This window comes from Scleropages formosus, chromosome 13 (assembly GCF_900964775.1).
Source record: "Scleropages formosus chromosome 13, fSclFor1.1, whole genome shotgun sequence".
Lineage (NCBI taxonomy): Eukaryota > Metazoa > Chordata > Actinopteri > Osteoglossiformes > Osteoglossidae > Scleropages > Scleropages formosus.
Window position 1 is genome coordinate 9574803 of NC_041818.1, and position 19372 is coordinate 9594174.

The 19372-nt window shown below is 41.4% G+C and overlaps 1 protein-coding gene across 11 annotated transcripts in view; it reads right to left on the reverse strand.

The window, feature by feature from the left end:
• The window catches only part of mark2b (MAP/microtubule affinity-regulating kinase 2b), a 45485-nt gene that overhangs the window by 22930 nt on the left and 3183 nt on the right, over nt 1–19372 (reverse strand). For all 11 annotated transcript variants that reach the window (XM_018737263.2, XM_018737262.2, XM_018737253.2 and 8 more), the window contains exons 2-4: nt 5760–5933; nt 3302–3355; nt 206–254 (exon numbers count right to left, since the gene is read on the reverse strand). In XM_018737263.2, the coding sequence (XP_018592779.1) occupies nt 206–254; nt 3302–3355; nt 5760–5933 (277 nt within the window). The remainder of the gene's footprint in view (nt 1–205; nt 255–3301; nt 3356–5759; nt 5934–19372) is intronic.

Consider the following 19372-nt stretch of genomic DNA (forward strand, 5'->3'; position numbering starts at 1 on the left):
ATTATTTTAAAGCACAGACAGCTGCTCCATCATTTTCCAGTTTCAAGCCCACATCCCTAACCACTATGTGACCTTCTGTCCCCCTCACCATGCCAATCATTTCCAGTTAAAACTACTGAGAGCTTTGCCTCTTCTTCCGTGAATACTAACTCCACTGCAGAACAACAAAAACCGGGATGAGTCATGTGGGCCCAGGCGCACTCACCTATATTAGGGTGATTCAACACCTTCATGATTCTCACTTCTCGAAAAAGCTGCAGAACATGATGGTAGCAGACAGAACAGAGAGTTAGCGATACCACAAACAGTGTTTTTCTTTTATACACTGGTTTAAGGTGTACAATACAAAATACAACACAAGAACCACCCTTATAAACTGCTGTTACTACATTCGCAAATGTTCGTTGAAATGGGGCAGCCGGTAGTGTAGAGGTTAGAGCTACTGCCTTAAGACCCAAAGGTCACAGGTTCGAGTACCACCTCTGGCTGTAGTACCCATGAGCAAGGTGCTTATCCTAAATTGCTCTGGTAAAATTACCCAGCTGTATAAATGGGTAAATAATTGTAAGTAACTTAACACTAAGTCGCTCTGGAAAAAAGCATCAGCTAAATAAATTAATAGTACCCAATACGCAAAATGTTCTTTAGAGTGTCACTAAGTACACATATCATAGCAGGCAATTTTGTACAATTGAACAACTGACCATCGTTGACTAAGCTTGTGTGTGTTTGTTTTTAAGAGACACTCCAGGAAGTATTTTAGCCTCATTTCCTCCAATTACACCAGTTCTGCCCCATGGCCTCATGGGACAGGGACAAGAATAAACCTGTTACTGAGGAGGGCAGAAAGCAGGAAAGAAGGGAGGAAAAAAAAAATATAGGATAGGACTAAACAAAATGGACTGAGCAAAAGATCAACTAAGATGGAGGGAAGAAAAAGATATCTGTTAGGCGATGGGAAGAACACAGTAATGAGAAAGAACATATACCATGGTTAAATGAGGAAAAAGTTATTTGAATCTGTATCACTTATCTGTCTACATTATAACTAATCCTCACCAATGGTGTTAATTTTTTCGGTGTAAATCACTCCTGTGAGAGAAGTCTTGTGAGGTGGGTGAAATACAATTTATTTTTATGGGATGGAATCAATACCTCATTGGAAAATGTAACTGGAAATTAACACCAAAATGGGTGTTTTATGCATGACAATAACATCAATGTATAATACTTGTGACAAAAACAATTTTTGGGTTGTATTTGAATGTCAATTCACCTATATATTAATGATTAATAACCACTTGGTCAATGAAAGACCACACAGGTTGCGATTCCATCCTGGAAGCATAGTGTGAGAGACAGAATGCACTCTGGACAAAGACGTTAACAATTTGGCTCACGGACGTTTAATGACAGAAAGAAATGAAGTTCATAAGTTCACCGTTTATGTCAATGACCTTGCAAGGCACACTATGTCGTTACAGACTGTGTAGTTTAACAAATATCTGATCCCTGCTCTTACTCCGCTTACCCGGAACTGACCCAGCAAAAATTACCCTGCTATTTAAAATTACGTAGTTTAACACTAAGGCAATTTGGAGAGAAGTCAGCTTTTAAAAAAAAAAAAAAAAAAATAGTACCAAATGTGCAATTTCTTTTGTTAAATTAAATATACTGTAACTGAAAGCTGTTCTTGAGTGTCAGTGTGATATAGGAAGTAGGAACTATTTACAATACAGGTGGTCCTTGACCTCCAGAACAGTGTCACTTTCTAGCCATTTCAAATAAAAAGCAACTTCTTGGAAACCACTGAGAAATGTATTGTAAAGAAAAGGCACTCAAACACTGACAGAGACCCAAACAATAAGAAACATGGCTGTGCTGTGGCAGAGTGGGCAGCCAAAGATATCATACAGAAGATGGAGCGGCTGTCATTAGGCATTACAACCAAAGACAGTGGAGAACTCCATAACGATAGAAGGTTAATGGGATCGCAAGTTGGGGTTGTCGCAAGTCGTACACGTTTTAAATCAAGGACTACCTGTAGTTGGTTTTCTTATGGATGATGTGTGTGATAACCTGCTTGAAGGAATATCTGTCTCTATCCACCTCTCGACCCATATTTTAGACACTAGCCATCATTGTTTCCAGAGCAACGTAGAGGTTAATACACTAGGTCTAGCCAGAAAATAGCTAGACTGACACCACAGAAAACATAAAGTATGTGTCTTTGTGCACAACATCTGATATAAGCTGTTATACAGAATAAAATAGCTGTTTTGAGGGTAAAATGACCACTTAACTGCCAAAATAGTGGCACTGAATAATAATCCCATTTTATGAAAAAACTGATATTTATTTTCATAAGAAGCTGAGGCACTTTTTCATTTAGAAGCAGAGGCATCATCGTCACTATGGGGCAGACTGGCACAGTGGGGAACACAGGCATCTCGAAGCACCTGGGCTGTGCAATTAGACGTGGGTTCGATCCTAGTTTAATCTGCATGGAGTTTTGAACGTTGTCACCATGTTTGTGCAAGATTCCTCCGGCCACTCCATTTTCCTCCGACAGTCCAAAGAAATGCATTTCAGGTGGACTGGAGGATCTAATGTGTACGTATGTGTTACACTGTGCTGTTATATATTACATTTGCTACAAATACTTTTAGAAAGGGTTTCAACCAGAAGTGGCTCAAACTTATTTGCTTGGGTTTTTGGCCCAGTTAAGAAGTCTGTGTCATACAGAGCTTATCACGAGGGCAGGCCACACGAGCCAAAATGCACTAACGGCTGTGAACATGCAAGCAAGTTCTGTCCAATGGACAGGACTCGTATTACACATTACTGTGGCCTCTCTGCTTGGAGCTTCAGTCAGCCCACACAATTGGCAACTGCAGGGTAGTGCAGGGCTGTCTCTGTTCTCAGACACCACAACAGAACAATGGTAGTTGTGGTAGACTGACACAAAGCGCTCTGCCTTGAGGGGCATGGGACAGAACACAGCTCTGAAAAGAAGGTGCATATGTGCCTCTGCTGTGTAGCAGCACACTGAATTCATGAGCCCCTTGCAGCTGCAGGGACTTCACCTTATACCGCACATCTGCTTTGCTTCATTCAGTTAGCCCTTTTTTTCCATTCCTGTTAACCATCATATTCTACAATCACAGAACACTTTTTAATTAATGGGACATTAATGTGTCTAGGGATTCATGCATCTTAAAGTAATACAATTATTAAAGGAAATTACTCCTCAAACTAAAATTGGGCAGATTAAACAAATTAAAATTGTTACTGAACTCACCTTTTGGAGACTAGAGGAATTAAGCTGAGTCTTGTCTATGATTTTTACAGCAACCTGTTAAGAAAAATAAACCAACATATGTTATCACAGCAATTCTAGCTACCTTAATCACATACGCTAAATTAACCAGGTGTATCTTAAGTATTTAGATTTTTTGGAAATGCATACATTTGCTGACAAATATATTGGAATGTAACACTAGAAAATTTAAATATTCTGCATATACAGTTAAATTCATAGGCACATTAATTTCTCAACACAGAATACTAAAAGTGAACTAAATGTTGACCAGAAACTACAGAATGTGTACTCAAAGTGACCTAGTTACCTAATTTTTCCCTCATCCCATTACTAAGGAGTTGATAGGAGGCATCTTAAACTTAAGTCATCTAGAACATCCTTCTTCTATGTTCTCTAAATCACATGCCTAACAGAAACATCATCCCCCATTACTGAGGATTTGTGTAACAACTCTTTCCTGCTCACCTTTTCCTTCCAAAATTCAAGTGACATTTACATATTGGAAGAATATTTTTAAAAAACCCATCAGTACAAAGTGGAAAATTGTTCCCCAAACACCCAGTGTCGAAGGCACATTTTAGTTATCATAAAGGCTTTCCCCTTTGATTTCCCCTCCCCCCTAGCTTGCACGGGGGTCACGTGGAGTGTTATCAGCGTGTCAGGCTGTACACGGTCACATGCTGACAAGAGCCGGCCTCCAGCGCAGCAAGGCAGCTCGCCGCTGAATGTAAAGTGTGCTGCTTCCAATCGAATGGCTCTGCCATCCAGACAATAAACAGAGGTGGCTGGAGAGCAGTGTCCACCGGGCGGCTGTAGCAAGCAAACACAAAACCACCCTATTCTCTGTCTTAAACAAACCTCCTCATTCACCAGTGATTCTTAAAACCACAAACACAGCTTATCGTGGGGAGGAAAAAAAAAAAAAAAAAAAAAAAAAAAAAAAGGGGGGGGGGGGGGGGGGGAGGGAGAATGGGGGGGGGGGGAATTTGCACTGGAATCTACAATCAAGAACATTTTGTTTCATCATTAACCACTCCTGTTCCAGAGCCTTGGTTTTTAAGAATTCTGTGAAAATGCTGTAAAAACTATTTTAACGTGATCACCATTACTGCACTTTTGAGTCATGTGATGCAGGTACTTTAGACCTTTTACACTGATGACCAAAGTTGTGAAGCCAAAAACAAGGCAGAACAAGGAAAAAACTTACAACAGGGAAGGGCTAGTAATATGCCACTATAAAACCTTTTGTGATTATCAATGCCACAGTACTTACAAGAAAAGCATTTCATACCATATAAAATATAATACAAAATTAAAACCCAGAGTACAATTATTTTAAATTTACCCTCAAGGGTGATTTCCCCTGAAATTAGTTGTTCAGGAATCACATCCAACTTATTACATATCTTAGCCAGAAAAATTACTTGCATACACCCAGACAGAACCCTCCAAAGAGAACACCAGACTACAGACTGATGGATGCCTTGCTGTCTCCATGGAAACAACAGAACCCTATGGAATGCAAGCACAAAGAGTGGTGGAAACGAAGAAGATTCACAGTAGTCAGAGTACAAATAGAGCTTCACTGGGCAGTTAAGAAGAAAACAGGTGAATTTACAACAACCAACCAACTACAACTGTTTGTCCCAAGTGGGGTTGCGGCAAGCCAGAGGCCAACCCGGCAACACTAGGCGCAAGGCCGGAGGGGGAGGGGACACACCCAGGACAGGACGCCAGTTCGCCACAAGGCACCCCAAGCAGGACTCGAACCCCAGACCCACCACACAGCAGGCCCTGGCCAAACTCACCATCCCACCACACCCCCAAATTTACAACAGCAAAGTATACTTACCATATCAACGTATATTTTCTATATAGCAGACACTTTTATTCTCTGTCTACCTTTGACTCCTTTTCCCAGGTATTTAACAAGCAATTAAAAACAACGATGTAGGGAAACCACAAGAAGGAAACCACAATGAAGGGTGTCTCCATAAAGAACCTACTGGTGATCCATATCAATTTAAAGTGTACTAAAGTGAAAGAATATAATGCATACTGATATCTTACAATTTGACAGAGAAAACACCATTACATGTCAAGGTTGGGTGTGATATATTACTCTTAACAAATGCATTTCTGGACTAACTGTTGGGTGTACTTGGCTTCCAAAGTGTTTTTGAATGTCTACCACCAAGAGCAGTCTGAGAAACATTCTTACACTAAACTGCAAGCTCCAGGCTGGCTTCCAACATACACAAATCTTATGTATAATGTACAATCTACAATTAAGACAATGAAGCAGACTTATTGGTTGGACCTTGGTTCAGTCTGTTATCCAACACACATGTCCACTCACAACTAGAATGATTTTATATAGGACTGACCACTGCAATAAGCAAACATGTCCCAGTCTTCCTTTAGCAAAACCCCTCACCTCCTTTCCTGTGAGTACATGTCGGGCCAACTTCACCTTGGCAAAGTTTCCCTTGCCAATGGTCTTTAGCAGCCGGTAGTTGCCGATGTGTGGCTGATCATCTGCAGTGGTGGCGAACGAGTTCCGGCCTCGTGACATGCTAGACCGCCCACTGGCCTTGGCATCTGAGTATGGCTGGAACAAAACAAACAAAAAAAAAAAACTGGCAAATTACAAATGCATGAAACAACTTTCCAAAGATCCCTATATTTAGAGGTATGAGGATAGGACAGGGGGGATTGGGAACAGGAACACTGTGACAACTCCAGATGCTAACAACTGAGCTGTGGCTGAGCAGAGCTATGTGTTAGATGTAGACAGAGAGGTGAGGAGATCAAGGCTGGGGGAAAGAGGGGGTCTAGCTCCACAGCGTCAGGGCTCGACCCCTAGCTCCGCAGGGACCTGACACGCAACCACGACAACAAAGTCATATGGCAGAAAATAGGGAATACCCTCCCTTTACTCAGACAAGACATGTCACTGGGCTTCTGATCCTTACAATCGCTCATTACAAACTAAAGGAGAGGAAGGCCTGTATGTGGCACTAGACGGTAGGAGCAGCTGTGTTAACCAATGTCTGTGTATACATAGCACCTCAGCCTTTTCACAGGTCATCAAACTCAAGAAAAATGTTATCTTACATTCCTCTCTCTCAGAAATGCAATGGCTAGAATGTTTTGCTCACCATATGCAATGACTTCGCCGTTACGATATTCGTTTAGATGACACTTTTCTACAAAAGCGATGTACAATTTATACTAGATATATTTAAAGCACCTACAATAACTTGTCCACCTATACAAGAGTAATGTAACACACACAGTCACACACTGACAATTTAGAATTACCAATGAATCTCAAATGCATGTCTATAGACAGAAAGAAAACCCACCCAAACACAGGGAGAACTATCAAAGTCCAAACAGACTGAGCCAGATCAGATCTTGCAGCCCAGGAGCTGAGGAACAGCACTACCCGCTGCATCAGCTTAATTCAAATACAACTATACTAGATCTTCTGCAGTGTACGTGTCTGTGCATGCAATATGACAAAACACACACAACGTTACAGATGAACACAAACATCCACCACCTGCATGCAAACTAAACAGCTCAGCACAGCAAAGAGAGATGCAGAAGGCGCTGTGTTCATCAGAAGACATTCACTGCATAACAGCAGAGGGACCACTGTAAAGGACAAAAACCTCAATTCACAAAGAATAGTCATGTTTTTATACTTCCTTCCATCCATCCATCCACCCACCCATCCATCATCAACAACCGCTTGTCCCGAGCAGGGTCGCGGCAACCCAGGGTGCAAGGTCAAAGGGGGAGGGGACACACCCAGGATGGGATGCCAGTCCTCACAACACACCCCAAGCAGGGCTCAAACCCCAGACACACTACACAACAGGCACCGGGTGAACCCACTACACCATCACGCCTCCCATGTTCTCTTACTTGACGTGGTGAAATCACATAAAATGCCAGATTTTGACAGAAAACACAATCCAGCAACCAGCTTTGTAAAAGCAACCATACTGTCAATGTCCCAGTGCGACCCTTCAAAATTCAAAATCGGCAAGTGTGCTGACCTCAAACTCATCATGCTTTGTAAAACTGCCAATGTAAAGTGCATCTGGCAAGACAGGGGAAGTATGTGTCGTCATCAGTCAGCGATAACCTTCCAGGACTGGTTCTTCAGTCCTTGTTCATGCTACCGCAGCACTTAACACCCGATCGTAATAATTATTCCCCAAACCTAACCTACTTAGCAGCTTCTTTGGACTGAATATGTTAAGGGGTCAATGAAAACCCTCTACACAGTGCACCCCCCCAGGACTAAGAAGTGTCCCTAGATCACTCTTCTCATGTCTAGTCCAGGAGACCACAGTAAAGTCTAGAAAGACAAACACAGCAGGACTTCATCACCGCAGCAGCTACTGTCAAGTGTCACTGTTAACTGTTATGAACTCAGTGTTGAGAAGACCACTATATTAAAAATGTATACAATCGTTAAGATTGTTTATTTCCATGGTAGGTTGATTTTGTGTTGGTTGCAATAACATCTATCGTCATCAGCTGGTTATCTTTTAACTCTCTTAAGCACCCCCCACAAAATATCCTGTGTAAAATACCTTGGACAAAGCAGTCAGCTAAGTTAATAACATTAACAACAATATTAATAATGAATGTGAGCCAGTCTGGAAGCCTCCTAGGCAGAGTACTTGGAACAACCCACTTATTCAGAGAGTAGAGAGGTGTGACAGGCCCAGCAACTACTGCTTTGCACCCCATATCAGCTTCGACAGGAAGCCTGGGTAATTTCTCAGGATGTTTGTAAATTAACTACAGCAGTGTGGGGCACAGCCTGCTTCAGAGTACTGGACCAGACCGTCTACATCCGGTTATTCTCTCTCCCTCACTGGTAACCTATGCTCAATATGGTAAAAATCCCAAGGTACTCAGACTTTGGACAGAAGCAAAAATATACGTTATGTAAATCTACTGTCATATTATGCAAATTAATTTGTATGCCTTACACACAAAATATAAATGCAAATATTAATCAGTCAAATATGTTCAAGGACTATAATTCATAAAAATATATTAAGCAAAATGTCTTTAAAGTCAATATGGACAGGGTTCTGGAAAGACAAACATTCTGTGAAGGCAATTAAAAGTCAACCTACAACAGAACTGCAATGATCAATTTTATTGATGATACATATATACTACAGTGATCCAAGTTGTGCTCTAACACTGGTTATCAACTTGGGGTATACAAAACCCTGGTATCCTGATGTGTACGGGGGGGTACCTCAGGGACTCTACCCAGTATGGTGCATTTTTCACTAAAATATTTACCTAGCAATTGTGAAATCATTGACGGGACATTTTCCTAATGTATTGGCACCATTTGTACATGCGTGACAGTAAAAGCAATTCTCACTACGTCTTTGTGTAGTATTTAGTTCAGGATTTCTTAGCATATAGCTATTTAGTGGATGCCTGAACAACTGGCTGATCCTTGATGCTGCATCTCAGCCAAAAAGGCTGAGTACCTCTGATCTAACCGATATGGGGGTATACTGCACAATCTCAAAGCTTTGAAGAATGGTGGGGCAGCACCATGGCACAAGTAGTCTCGCTGTCTTCCAGGGCTTATGGGGTGCCAGAGGACATGGGTTCGATCTCCGCTCAGTCTACGTGGAGTTTGTATGACCTACCCACATCTGTGAGGGTTTCCTTCCACAGTCCAAATGCATGGTATTCAGGTGGGTTGGTCAGTCTACAATCAACATAGCTAGCTGTATTTCACTGGTGTATAGATGAGTGACCCTTCGAAAGGAGTGCATCTAGCAGTCCAAGTCACCTTGAGTGAAAAAACTGTGGGTTCATAACATTACATAGTGTTTACTGGAAGTGGCTCCGGAGAAAAGCATCTGCTAAATGAATGATGCCACCGCCTCTCAAGTGAGCTTCTACATGTAAGATGAGAAATGAGAAAATGGCACATTGTCACTTTTCTGAGGAATCCCATGACGCTCACTCAAGTACTACCAGCCTGTTCAACCCCACACAAACACTCAAGAACTTTAGGGTGAAATACATACCTCCAATTTTTACCCACAGAATTTTTTAGACGCATTATACAAATCATATATTATACACAGGGGGGTGCGGTGGCGCAGTGGGTTGGACCACGGTCCTGCTGTCCGGTGGGTCTGGGGTTCGAGTCCCGCTTGGGGTGCCTTGCGACGGACTGGCGTCCCGTCCTGGGTGTGTCCCCTCCCCCTCCGGCCTTACGCCCTGTGTTGCCGGGTAGGCTCCGGTTCCCCGTGACCCCGTATGGGACAAGCGGTTCTGAAAATGTGTGTGTGTGTATGATATTTATACACACACACACACACACACACACAGTGGGGGGAAAAATTTTAAAACATTTAATATGGACGGAAAACATCTTTTTCAAGTTAACTGTCTCTAAACAGAAAAACAACTATTCACACCTATTTGTGTACATGAATCTACTGGAGACTAATTGTAATTATGAAGTATTCATTAGATGTGCTCTGTGTTCTTGTACCAAAATATTCCGAACAAAGTCGCCCACGTACATTATTCGCTCCTTTTCCGAGATCAAGTGGACGAGCACGGAATGATAAGAGTTTAACCCTAATTTCACTGCAGATGTTACCCTAGCATTTACAATGTCAGAGGGGCAGCTGATAGTGAGGTGCTTATAGCTGCCGCCTTCAGAACTAAAGATCACTGATTTGAATCCCTCCTCCAGCTGTATTACCCTTGAGCAAGGTACCTACCCTAAAGTGTTATGGTTAATAAATTTTAATAATGGAAAGCCTCTCTGCACTTAACCATATAATGTCCACTGGTTCATATGGTAGTATGTGAAATGGACTGTAGTCAAGAATCACATCGGCACCTCAGTCTCTCCTCCTGCTGTCATCATACTCTTTTTGTATTGTTCTCCGAGATGTACGTCACGTTGGAGAAAAGCATCAGATACATGCAAAAAAGTACATGCAAACTGCTTCAGTAAAATTAGCCAACCGTATAAAAATCGGTAAACAACTGTAGGTAGCTTAACATTGTAAGTTGCTTTAGAGAAAGTGCCAGCTAAATGAAAAGCTGTAAATGTGGGTCAGGGTCCAGAGCGATGACCCCAATGAGGCCCCAAGGAGGCTTTGCTGTGAGGCCTTGAACACAAGGGAACCTCAGCACTGTATACTGCCAGGGAGACTAGAATTGTATGTTTCTGCTGAATAGCTTTTCCACTTTAATAACTGGTTTCACACAGCACACACACCATGCAATGCTTTCAGACTGACTGCACTACCATTTGCTTCAGCCGTAAAAAGAGTCACATTAACCTTAAGGTACCAGTAGACCTGATGCAGGACTTTTAACATTCAGTTTATAATGGTTTTGGGGTGCAAGCTGGGACAGGGAGTCAATCTTCTATTGAGCAACTGCTACGCTCAAACTTAACTAGAGATCATCCCTGAAAATGGCCAATGAGGAAAAAATATGAGGATGGGTGAGCAGGAGATGCACAGATATTGCATATCAGCAGAGCATCGACGTGTGGGGGCATTACATTTACACTTATTCATTTAGCAGATGCTTTTCTTCAAAGCGACATACATCTCTGAGATCATGAGGGGTTCCCATGAAGGAAACCGCCCAGTAAACCATACAATTCAACAAACCTAACCCCTAGAACCAACGCAAGATACACACTTTCACGACTTCTGATGCCAGAAACATGGACTTCAACAACTCCTCTGCCCGATGGGCTGTGACTTGTACCACTGAAGTACAAAACTCCTACAGTGAAAACACTAAAGGAACCAAACACTAAAACTTCAGGATTCCATCCTTAGTTCAACAGAAGAGCTATCTGCCAAACTGACATTTTTCTGTGCATGCATCTTTGTCCCATTGCACTGTTCCCACAGACAGACGTGTCTCACACTCCTTGTCCCTCTCTCTGAGTCACATACACTGTGGGTAAAGCACTTTCCAGTGGGACATCTACATAACAAAAGCCAGAGCGCCTCTGCCAGTCACCACACTGACTGGTTTTCCAGTGCTTTATGACCCCTCCCATTCAGGCTGTTTCCCATGCTCACCCTAACTGCCCCTTTTTCTGCTGTTCCACAGCTCATCTCACAAATCAAAGTCAAATCCAGTGTGCACCTCCAACTGTTTTCAGTACAAACACTAATACAAATACATAAGGCACGATGTAGCACATCTGGTGAGAACATGAGATTTTAACCTGAATTGGTCAGTTCAAGTACCAGGAGGCCTTCTGTTAGACCCTTTAGACAGGTGCCTATAGAACCAATAAAATATCTAGCTGTATAAATGAGATATCTCTTTAGATAGTGTCAGCTGGGCAACGCAATAAGGAATAAACAAAGTACCATTTCAGTTTTACCATGCCTATAAAAGTTTGCTAACCACAGGTCCTTGACAGGTTGTCAAGCAAACTTGGTCCTCAACACCAGCACTGACCTTAGCTGTGATTCTCAGTTATTTCCATTGTATATGGAAATCTGAGGACGACGACATGAAATAAAGCCCACCCTTCCCCCAAACACAGCTCTGTATGGCCCGAATTCAGAGGCAGCATGTTACCATGGAAACATGTCATTGTTTCACCTGCCCCTCCTTCCCCCATCACTGCCCTGTGCCTCTGCCTTCAGTACCTCGCTCTGTCCTTTAATCCCCTTCATAAAAGCCCGAAAGAACACAGCAGCAGAAGGCTCTACGCTGAATTTCACCCTCTCTAAGCAGTTACACACACTTCCTCATGCACCCTCAACATTCAGAAAAAGGTAAACGGGTAGCTATGCTGTTCCAGCCAAGCTCGCCACGTTTACATTTCATCCACTTTCAGACAGAGGCACGCGCACCAAAGCACAGCACGGTACCCACCTGCTTAGCCACACTAGGCCTCTGCACCTCACACTGTGCCGTCAGCCCTAGTCACACTTTACTCACAGCAGCCACAGATGTATGGAGGGAAGGAATTTCCAGTCTTGACCTTTATTTGGCATATGATGCCCCAAAAGAAATTAAACTCTTATGGACAATGGCTATTGTGCCGTTTAAAGTAACAGGTGAAGTGAGCAGGCAAGTTCACCTAGCTAAAGATACAATTTAGAAACCTAAAACACTCTTGCCATCCATCAATTTTTGTCATGTCATAATGGGGTTAACTAACTTTACACTTCTGATCATTAGCAGCTTTTTTCGAAACAGCACAACTCGCATAAAGCCACTGAAGACATGCATTTAATAGTGAGATCATTTGGAATATTTGTCCAGAAATTTGTAGGTTTAACCTTTTTGCTTAGGTACATCTGTTAGTCCTCTACCTAGTTCACATCTCTCAATACATAGTTTTCCCCACAGGGCTTGGGAAAATAAAAATGCTTAGAGCATCAAACAAAACATCTCCACCAGTGTACTGCTAAATGCCCAGAAGTTAAGATTCCCTCCCCTCCCCCCCCCCAAGTTGCCATTCAATGAAGGAATGAACTATGCTGAGCTGTACAGTTGTTGTAGTACAGCTTTCACACGGGTGGCGATCTGGCTACAATACACAGCCAGGCCATCCTAGCTAATCCCAAATTTGAGGATAATTCACAGAAATCAATGTACAGTCTGTGTTTATAAAATTCAAAGTATTATGAATGTAGCACATGTTTAAATTCACCAAGACTTTACGTGTTGCCGTAGTGTTTTTTCCTAATGCCGAGTCTGGGAGGCAGGACAGTCATTTTTAATCAGTGAATATATAGTGACTTCTGTCCAGAAGAGCAAACTAAGCTTGAAATCACGAGTTGCTAAAGTTATTGAACATGAGCCACATGGTAGCTTTTAAGTAGAAATGTGGACCTGTGTAGTACTGCACTGGAACAAAACATTAATACTGTATGGCTGAAATACTTGAAATTATTTTAAAACATATTCCTTTAGCAATTCCTTTACACTTAAAGTTCACGGTAAAAGAACTTTGTCATATTCCTTAGTTATAACTCATGTGACTTTTCATGTTGCACACTTGCATAAATTAGTGTATTTTTCAGTCAAGGCAATGTAAATAACCAGTTAGTTGGGCAAGCAGAAACCATCAGCACATCTGTCAGTCTCTTTACTAATTTGTTTCATATGTGTGTTTCACATGATCAAGAAACACCACAACTGAAGTGCAATGTTTATTTTTTAGTATTAGTCTTTCATTCCCATCTGACGGGAGGGACCCTGAAGAAATATGCTCTAACAAAAGATGACCTCTAAACAAACTCCGCAATGTTCTCTGGAAAGAGAAAAACAGATGGCCTTACAAATCAAGCCTCGACAAAGGCCACTGTGACTGTTTGCATATAATAATAATAAAAAAAAACGAAACTGGAGGCCAGTGCACGTGGTTCAAAAGAAAGATAGTCATGTTCAGCCATCGATCCCCATTCACCACAGAAAGAACCTACGTTTACCAAGTACGAAACACAGAGAAGCAGACGGAACTGCACACACAACCCAAGAGGTGGTCAGCTGTTACACAGGTGACTACACCAACACTTGCTGATGCATCACACACCTATGGACATCTGCCAGCTTGTTTCTTCAGATTTTCTTCCATATCCATAGGACAACTGACACCATCTTCATCTTGGCAAACACCTCCAGTTCCAAGCCTTCACCTTTGACCACCAACTGTTACATATCATAAGCACTTTGACGTCATAAATTAGTCTATTCTCCTCTATATTCACCTCCTACTTCAACTGTCAAGAACGCAAAACCTGGACAAAGGATTTATAGAAAAGTGTCACTTTAAAATTCACCACATACAATTATTGGTTAAATTCAAAGATTGTGTATATCAACCACTTCCAAATAATTCTGCTTCTGATTTATGGTGCCTGTTTTTATTCACTCACGGGCTTTGGAAAGAACACTGGACTATAGCACGTAACCAGCAATGCAGGAGCAGCAACCGCTCTTTGCTTCTAATACTGTATTCCTTTTAGGTCCCGATTCTCATAAACCACTCAGTAAATTAGAAAAGTCTTATCTATACGTGTATCTATGCCTACTGCCTTTCAAATCAACATGAGGAGTTACACAGGGGCAACTGAAGCAGTTTTACATGCTCCCTATCAGGACTTAGAATATTTTGTCCAGCACAGTACACTTCATTATTAGTCATCTCTTTGTCAGATAGCCTTGCTGAATTCCGGATGGAGTGCAAAGACCAAATATCCTCTACAGCACGTACTTGTACCACTGTACAAGTGCCCCAGAGGCATTTACTGTACACAGCACAGAGGGGGGCAGCAAGTACAGGGGCAATAAAAGGCTGAAGTCATTTAAAGGCTGATGGTGTGAGCTAGTATAAGTTGGACAGGCAGTGAAAAAAATTTATAGCTGAAATCCAAAATGAATAAATATAACAAAAACATTAATGCATTTCTGTAAGGGCCTCTTGAAACTGACAAAGAACAGACAAAATCCTGATCATGAGTCTGAGAGAAAGATTTTAAAAAAGCACCAAAACATGAGGTTCAAGCCAGGCGATGATAGGGAAGAGCGTTAACACAAGCTTTAAAAAAAAAAAGCTCCCTCCCATCCATAAGATATTTATAACCTACTGTTTCTGAGCATGTGCTAGAAGAAAACTGACAGGATCCAGACAGAAATGACAAGTACAGAAGAGAAGGAAACGCAGATAATCAGAAGAAAAGAGAACCTCAAATCAACTAATAGAAAGGCATTTAAAAAAATTTTTTAAATTTTTTAAAAATCACGTCCACATACGAGTCCAAAAGGCAGGTACAGAAGGAGCAATGTGACGCACACTCACACACCCAATCACGCAGATGAGTACACCTTCACATGCTCACACACCTGGATGACATCAGCGCCAAGAAAATGGAGTATGTGTCGGCACTCCCCAACCAGAGCTCCACTCCCAGCTCAACCGGCAGGGCTGGTTCATACAAAGAGACAGACTCTTCAGCACCGCCCTGGCAATAGCACACCCTTCTCACAATGTTTATTTAACACTGCAGCAACGTATTTGCATGAGCGCAACGTCACCCATGCACAAACTGGTGGGAACAGCAGGGCTCGGCGAGGAAGGGTGTGCCATCAGCTCGAGAGGAGAACGCACAGTCTAACAAGCTGAAGGGAACATTGAGGAGCATGGTACCCTACTTTAGAGAGATGATGCACCTACCACGCAATGTGAAACCCAGCGTGTGCTCTCAACCCCAACGGTGTGTGAACCATGTTGATTCAGCCCAGCGTCACGTGAGCAGATTCCCAGTTCATGTTCCAGGAGGTGCTTGCTGCTGCACCCTGAACTGCACCCATTAAAGTACTCAGTAATATGTGCTGAAAAGCTCAAAATATAAGCTGATTTTTAGTAACTGTCAGCTTAGCTACAAAATAATACAGGAAAGATGACTTCATTTATCAGACAGTAAAATACAACATTCAGTTCCGAGCACATTCCCTGGCTCTTATCATATAAATGTTAGTTATGAAGCAGATATCCTTTTACAAAACTAGCTCAAGGTTGATTCACTTCAATCTCTCCTCTAACATTCAGGCAAAAGACATCGTTCCTTAATCAGTTCAAAGCAGATCACTAATATTTTATGTAGTACAGTGACTAAATGTCACACACCATCGTAAACAGTAGTGATCCACAAAACAGGACCATTTAGTCCCTATTCAAGTATAAAGGTGTTAATATTTAACTAGAAATGACCGAGCAACAATAAACTGGTTACCCCAAAATATAAATTCCTTTGACACTCAACCAAATAATTTTGTGCAAATGTACAGTACATAGTTTGTTAAGCCAGTATTGTGCAAGGCAGACCTTAAGAGTGCACCAAAAGCATAATCGCAATAAGGCAAATCATTGGAGACTAAACACATATGACGGAAAGTCTGCCGTACCCTCAGTCTGCAGCGTGGCGAGGCGGTACAGCGAGATTTCTGCTGCAAGGTGAACAGCCTGTTGTCCTGTTACACTGCAGATGAGTGCAGCGACATTCAAAGGCAGCCCTGTCCTCTTAAAGAGGAAAAACCATGTTCGGGAGCAAGAAAGCATTTGGCCAACATCGACATCAAAATTCCATTTGACACAGCTGCTGGAATTTAGAGCGTAACAAATTTGATCTTTTTTACTGGAGATAACCGAATACAATTTTAAACCACTTTAAAAAAAAAAAAATTAAAAAAATACCACACTGCACTGAAGAGGTAGAGCTGCATTCTAATGAGCCCTGCATATTCACTTAACTCAATCAGTAAAATATTCAGTTGTTTGCTTGCCAATTCTTTAGCTTTAACAGTCAATTCTTCACAAATAAAATTTTATTGCTATACTGGCTGATGGCTAAATACTGCAGCCAAAGAGGCTGCACAAAAACCCCAGGGGTATAGACTCCCAAGGCCAGCTTGGAGAATCCCCATGCCTAATAAGAGACATCTACAAATTTAAGGCAAAAAGAAAGCTTTTCTCCTAGAAGCAATGCGGCTGTCAAAATATCAGCATAGCGTTTTTGCGGCCACTGGCCCTCGCTAAATTTGAGAGCCCAAAATAACCAATGGAATGAGAGAGAAAACGTTGAAACTTGCAGTTGCAACAAAAGCACTGGTATATTTTTAGAGGCACAGAACTGCCTGATAAAGTGCATTTAGAGAGGAGAGGGAAAAAACCACCTGCCTTCTTTAGTGCTTAAAATTCAAAGCAATATTTAACATTTTCTACATTTACATATTCGCTTACCTGCACACTGATTACTGGTGCCAGGTATGTACTACCACAGGTGTATTTAAGCATGTGCAGTGGAGGCACCAGAGCAGTACACTGTACACTAGGTACTCCATCGGAAAGGTTCCCCAAGGCTAAACGCTCCACTTCCACAAAGCCATTGTCACTGTTCTACAACAATATAACCCCGGAACAAGGCCTCTGTTCCAGCCCCGGGTAGCTTACCGGCTGAAACCGTCACAAAGGTTACACTTTACCATGTTCCCAACATTTATTTCGATGGATACGTTTGTAACGGTAGCTAAGGGCTATTTCACAAAGCACTTTTTCTCAGCTTTATAACTGTGCCACGTGTATAAACTGACTAACAGGAACGTTTCTTAGCTTTCCTCACAGTGGAAATGCTTACAATTTTGTTTAGCTTACCGGGTTCGCAGAGGAATTTCGATGCATGAAACAGTCCAATAACCTCAATGTTTTGGTAGCTAACCATGAAGCAGACAAAAAGTTAAAAATATATATAGTCAATATATGCTACTTCAAGCTTTGGCCAACAAACATGGAGTTTACTACTTCAAATGAAACTGGTATGCAGTCTAAGGTTCAATAAAAAGTTAATTATAAAGTTATCTGTATACACACTGGGCAGCAAAAGACTTAATGCTCTTATTACTGTATTTGTATATAAATAAGGTAATTAACCAAGATAAAACCGGTACAAAAATCTAAGTATCTGACTAAACTAACCTTCTATAGCTAGGCTACATAACATCCGAAAACTGCATCACATCTGCCTCCCCCTAGATGTTCCACATCAGAAATAAAATCCAGAAAACTGTGTCACGACAACCTGCTCACTGTGATTCATAATTAATAACCTGAAGCAATAACTTGTTGCAAACAGGGTAACTCATTCCTGCCATTTCATCTTGTGCAGACCTACTCTTACATCTGGCTCTCACATAAGTTACTTAAAATTAGCTAAACTAAAATTAACATCCACAGTTTGAACAAAGTATTTATCCGGGTATTTTGTATGTTTATCTTATGTAGAACAGAAGCGAAAGCAATCTAAGAAAGGTTTCAACTATGATTCCAAAGTGAAAAAGGGGAGGGGGAGAGACACCTTTCCAGGTGGCAAATTTAATTACTTTCACTTCATCATGGGGGAAAAAAAAGATGAAGTTTACAATTACTTCAATGACCCAGTAAATTCCCACTGGATTAGCAAATGCTTTCAGAGGAAACTAATGGCAAAATTACTGCAGCCACTTCATGAAAAACGGTTAACAGCAGAATTTCCTTTTGCTGACTTTTCAGAATCTCAACCCCCACATGCCAACATTTCATTTTCAAGTTATGTATTTCGTGAATGAGTGTCAAACAACCTCTGAACATAAAATAAACATATGTAAAAAGCACAATATAAAACTGGTTCTGTTATTTGAACCTTGGCATGTCAAATAAATACTCAGACTGATTTTAAACACTTGAATAACAGTATTTCCGCCGTTGGCGGAATTGAGTCAGGTGCTACAGGGTTAAACACTTGGAAAAAAAAAAATCTCTCAAAAATAAATCATTCTTCTGCATAGAAAAACTTTAACCTTTAACAATTAAAACAGTCACCCTGAAGATAAACTTCAATTACATTTTAATATGAATTCTGCCAAACCTGCTTTTTTAAATCCTTTGCCCATGGAGAAGCTTCAAGCTCGCTTATATTTTAGACAAAACCATTTCCAAGTAACCATAGAAACAGAGGATACAACCAGTAGGCATTCATAAACAGAATGAGTAAACTCCATCTACTGTAAATTAAAAAATTACTTTCCTGAGCATGTGACACACACTAATGAGCCAAAAAAAAAACTCCATTTAACCACCTCTTACCTTCTTCCAAGAATTTAACAGGCCATACTATGCAGGTGACAGTAAAAGCACAGCAATGTGCAGATTGATATTATGGATATGAAACTTCTGGTACTTCCGCTATTAGTACAACTGGCAATTACTAGAAAAGCCAGATCTGAGTTGCATCCCACCTACCCTGAAAAGGTGATAGAGGCATACATCAATGCGAGTTCAAACTCCATCGCGGCAAACTCTCAGTCCCTGTGACGTAGTTCATAAACTACCTCTGCAATCCATTTCTTGTTTGCACACACTTCCCTAGAGAGACTCAAAACGATACATCATGGAAACGACCCCCGGTTTAAACTGTCAAAGCAAGTAATAAAGAAGGA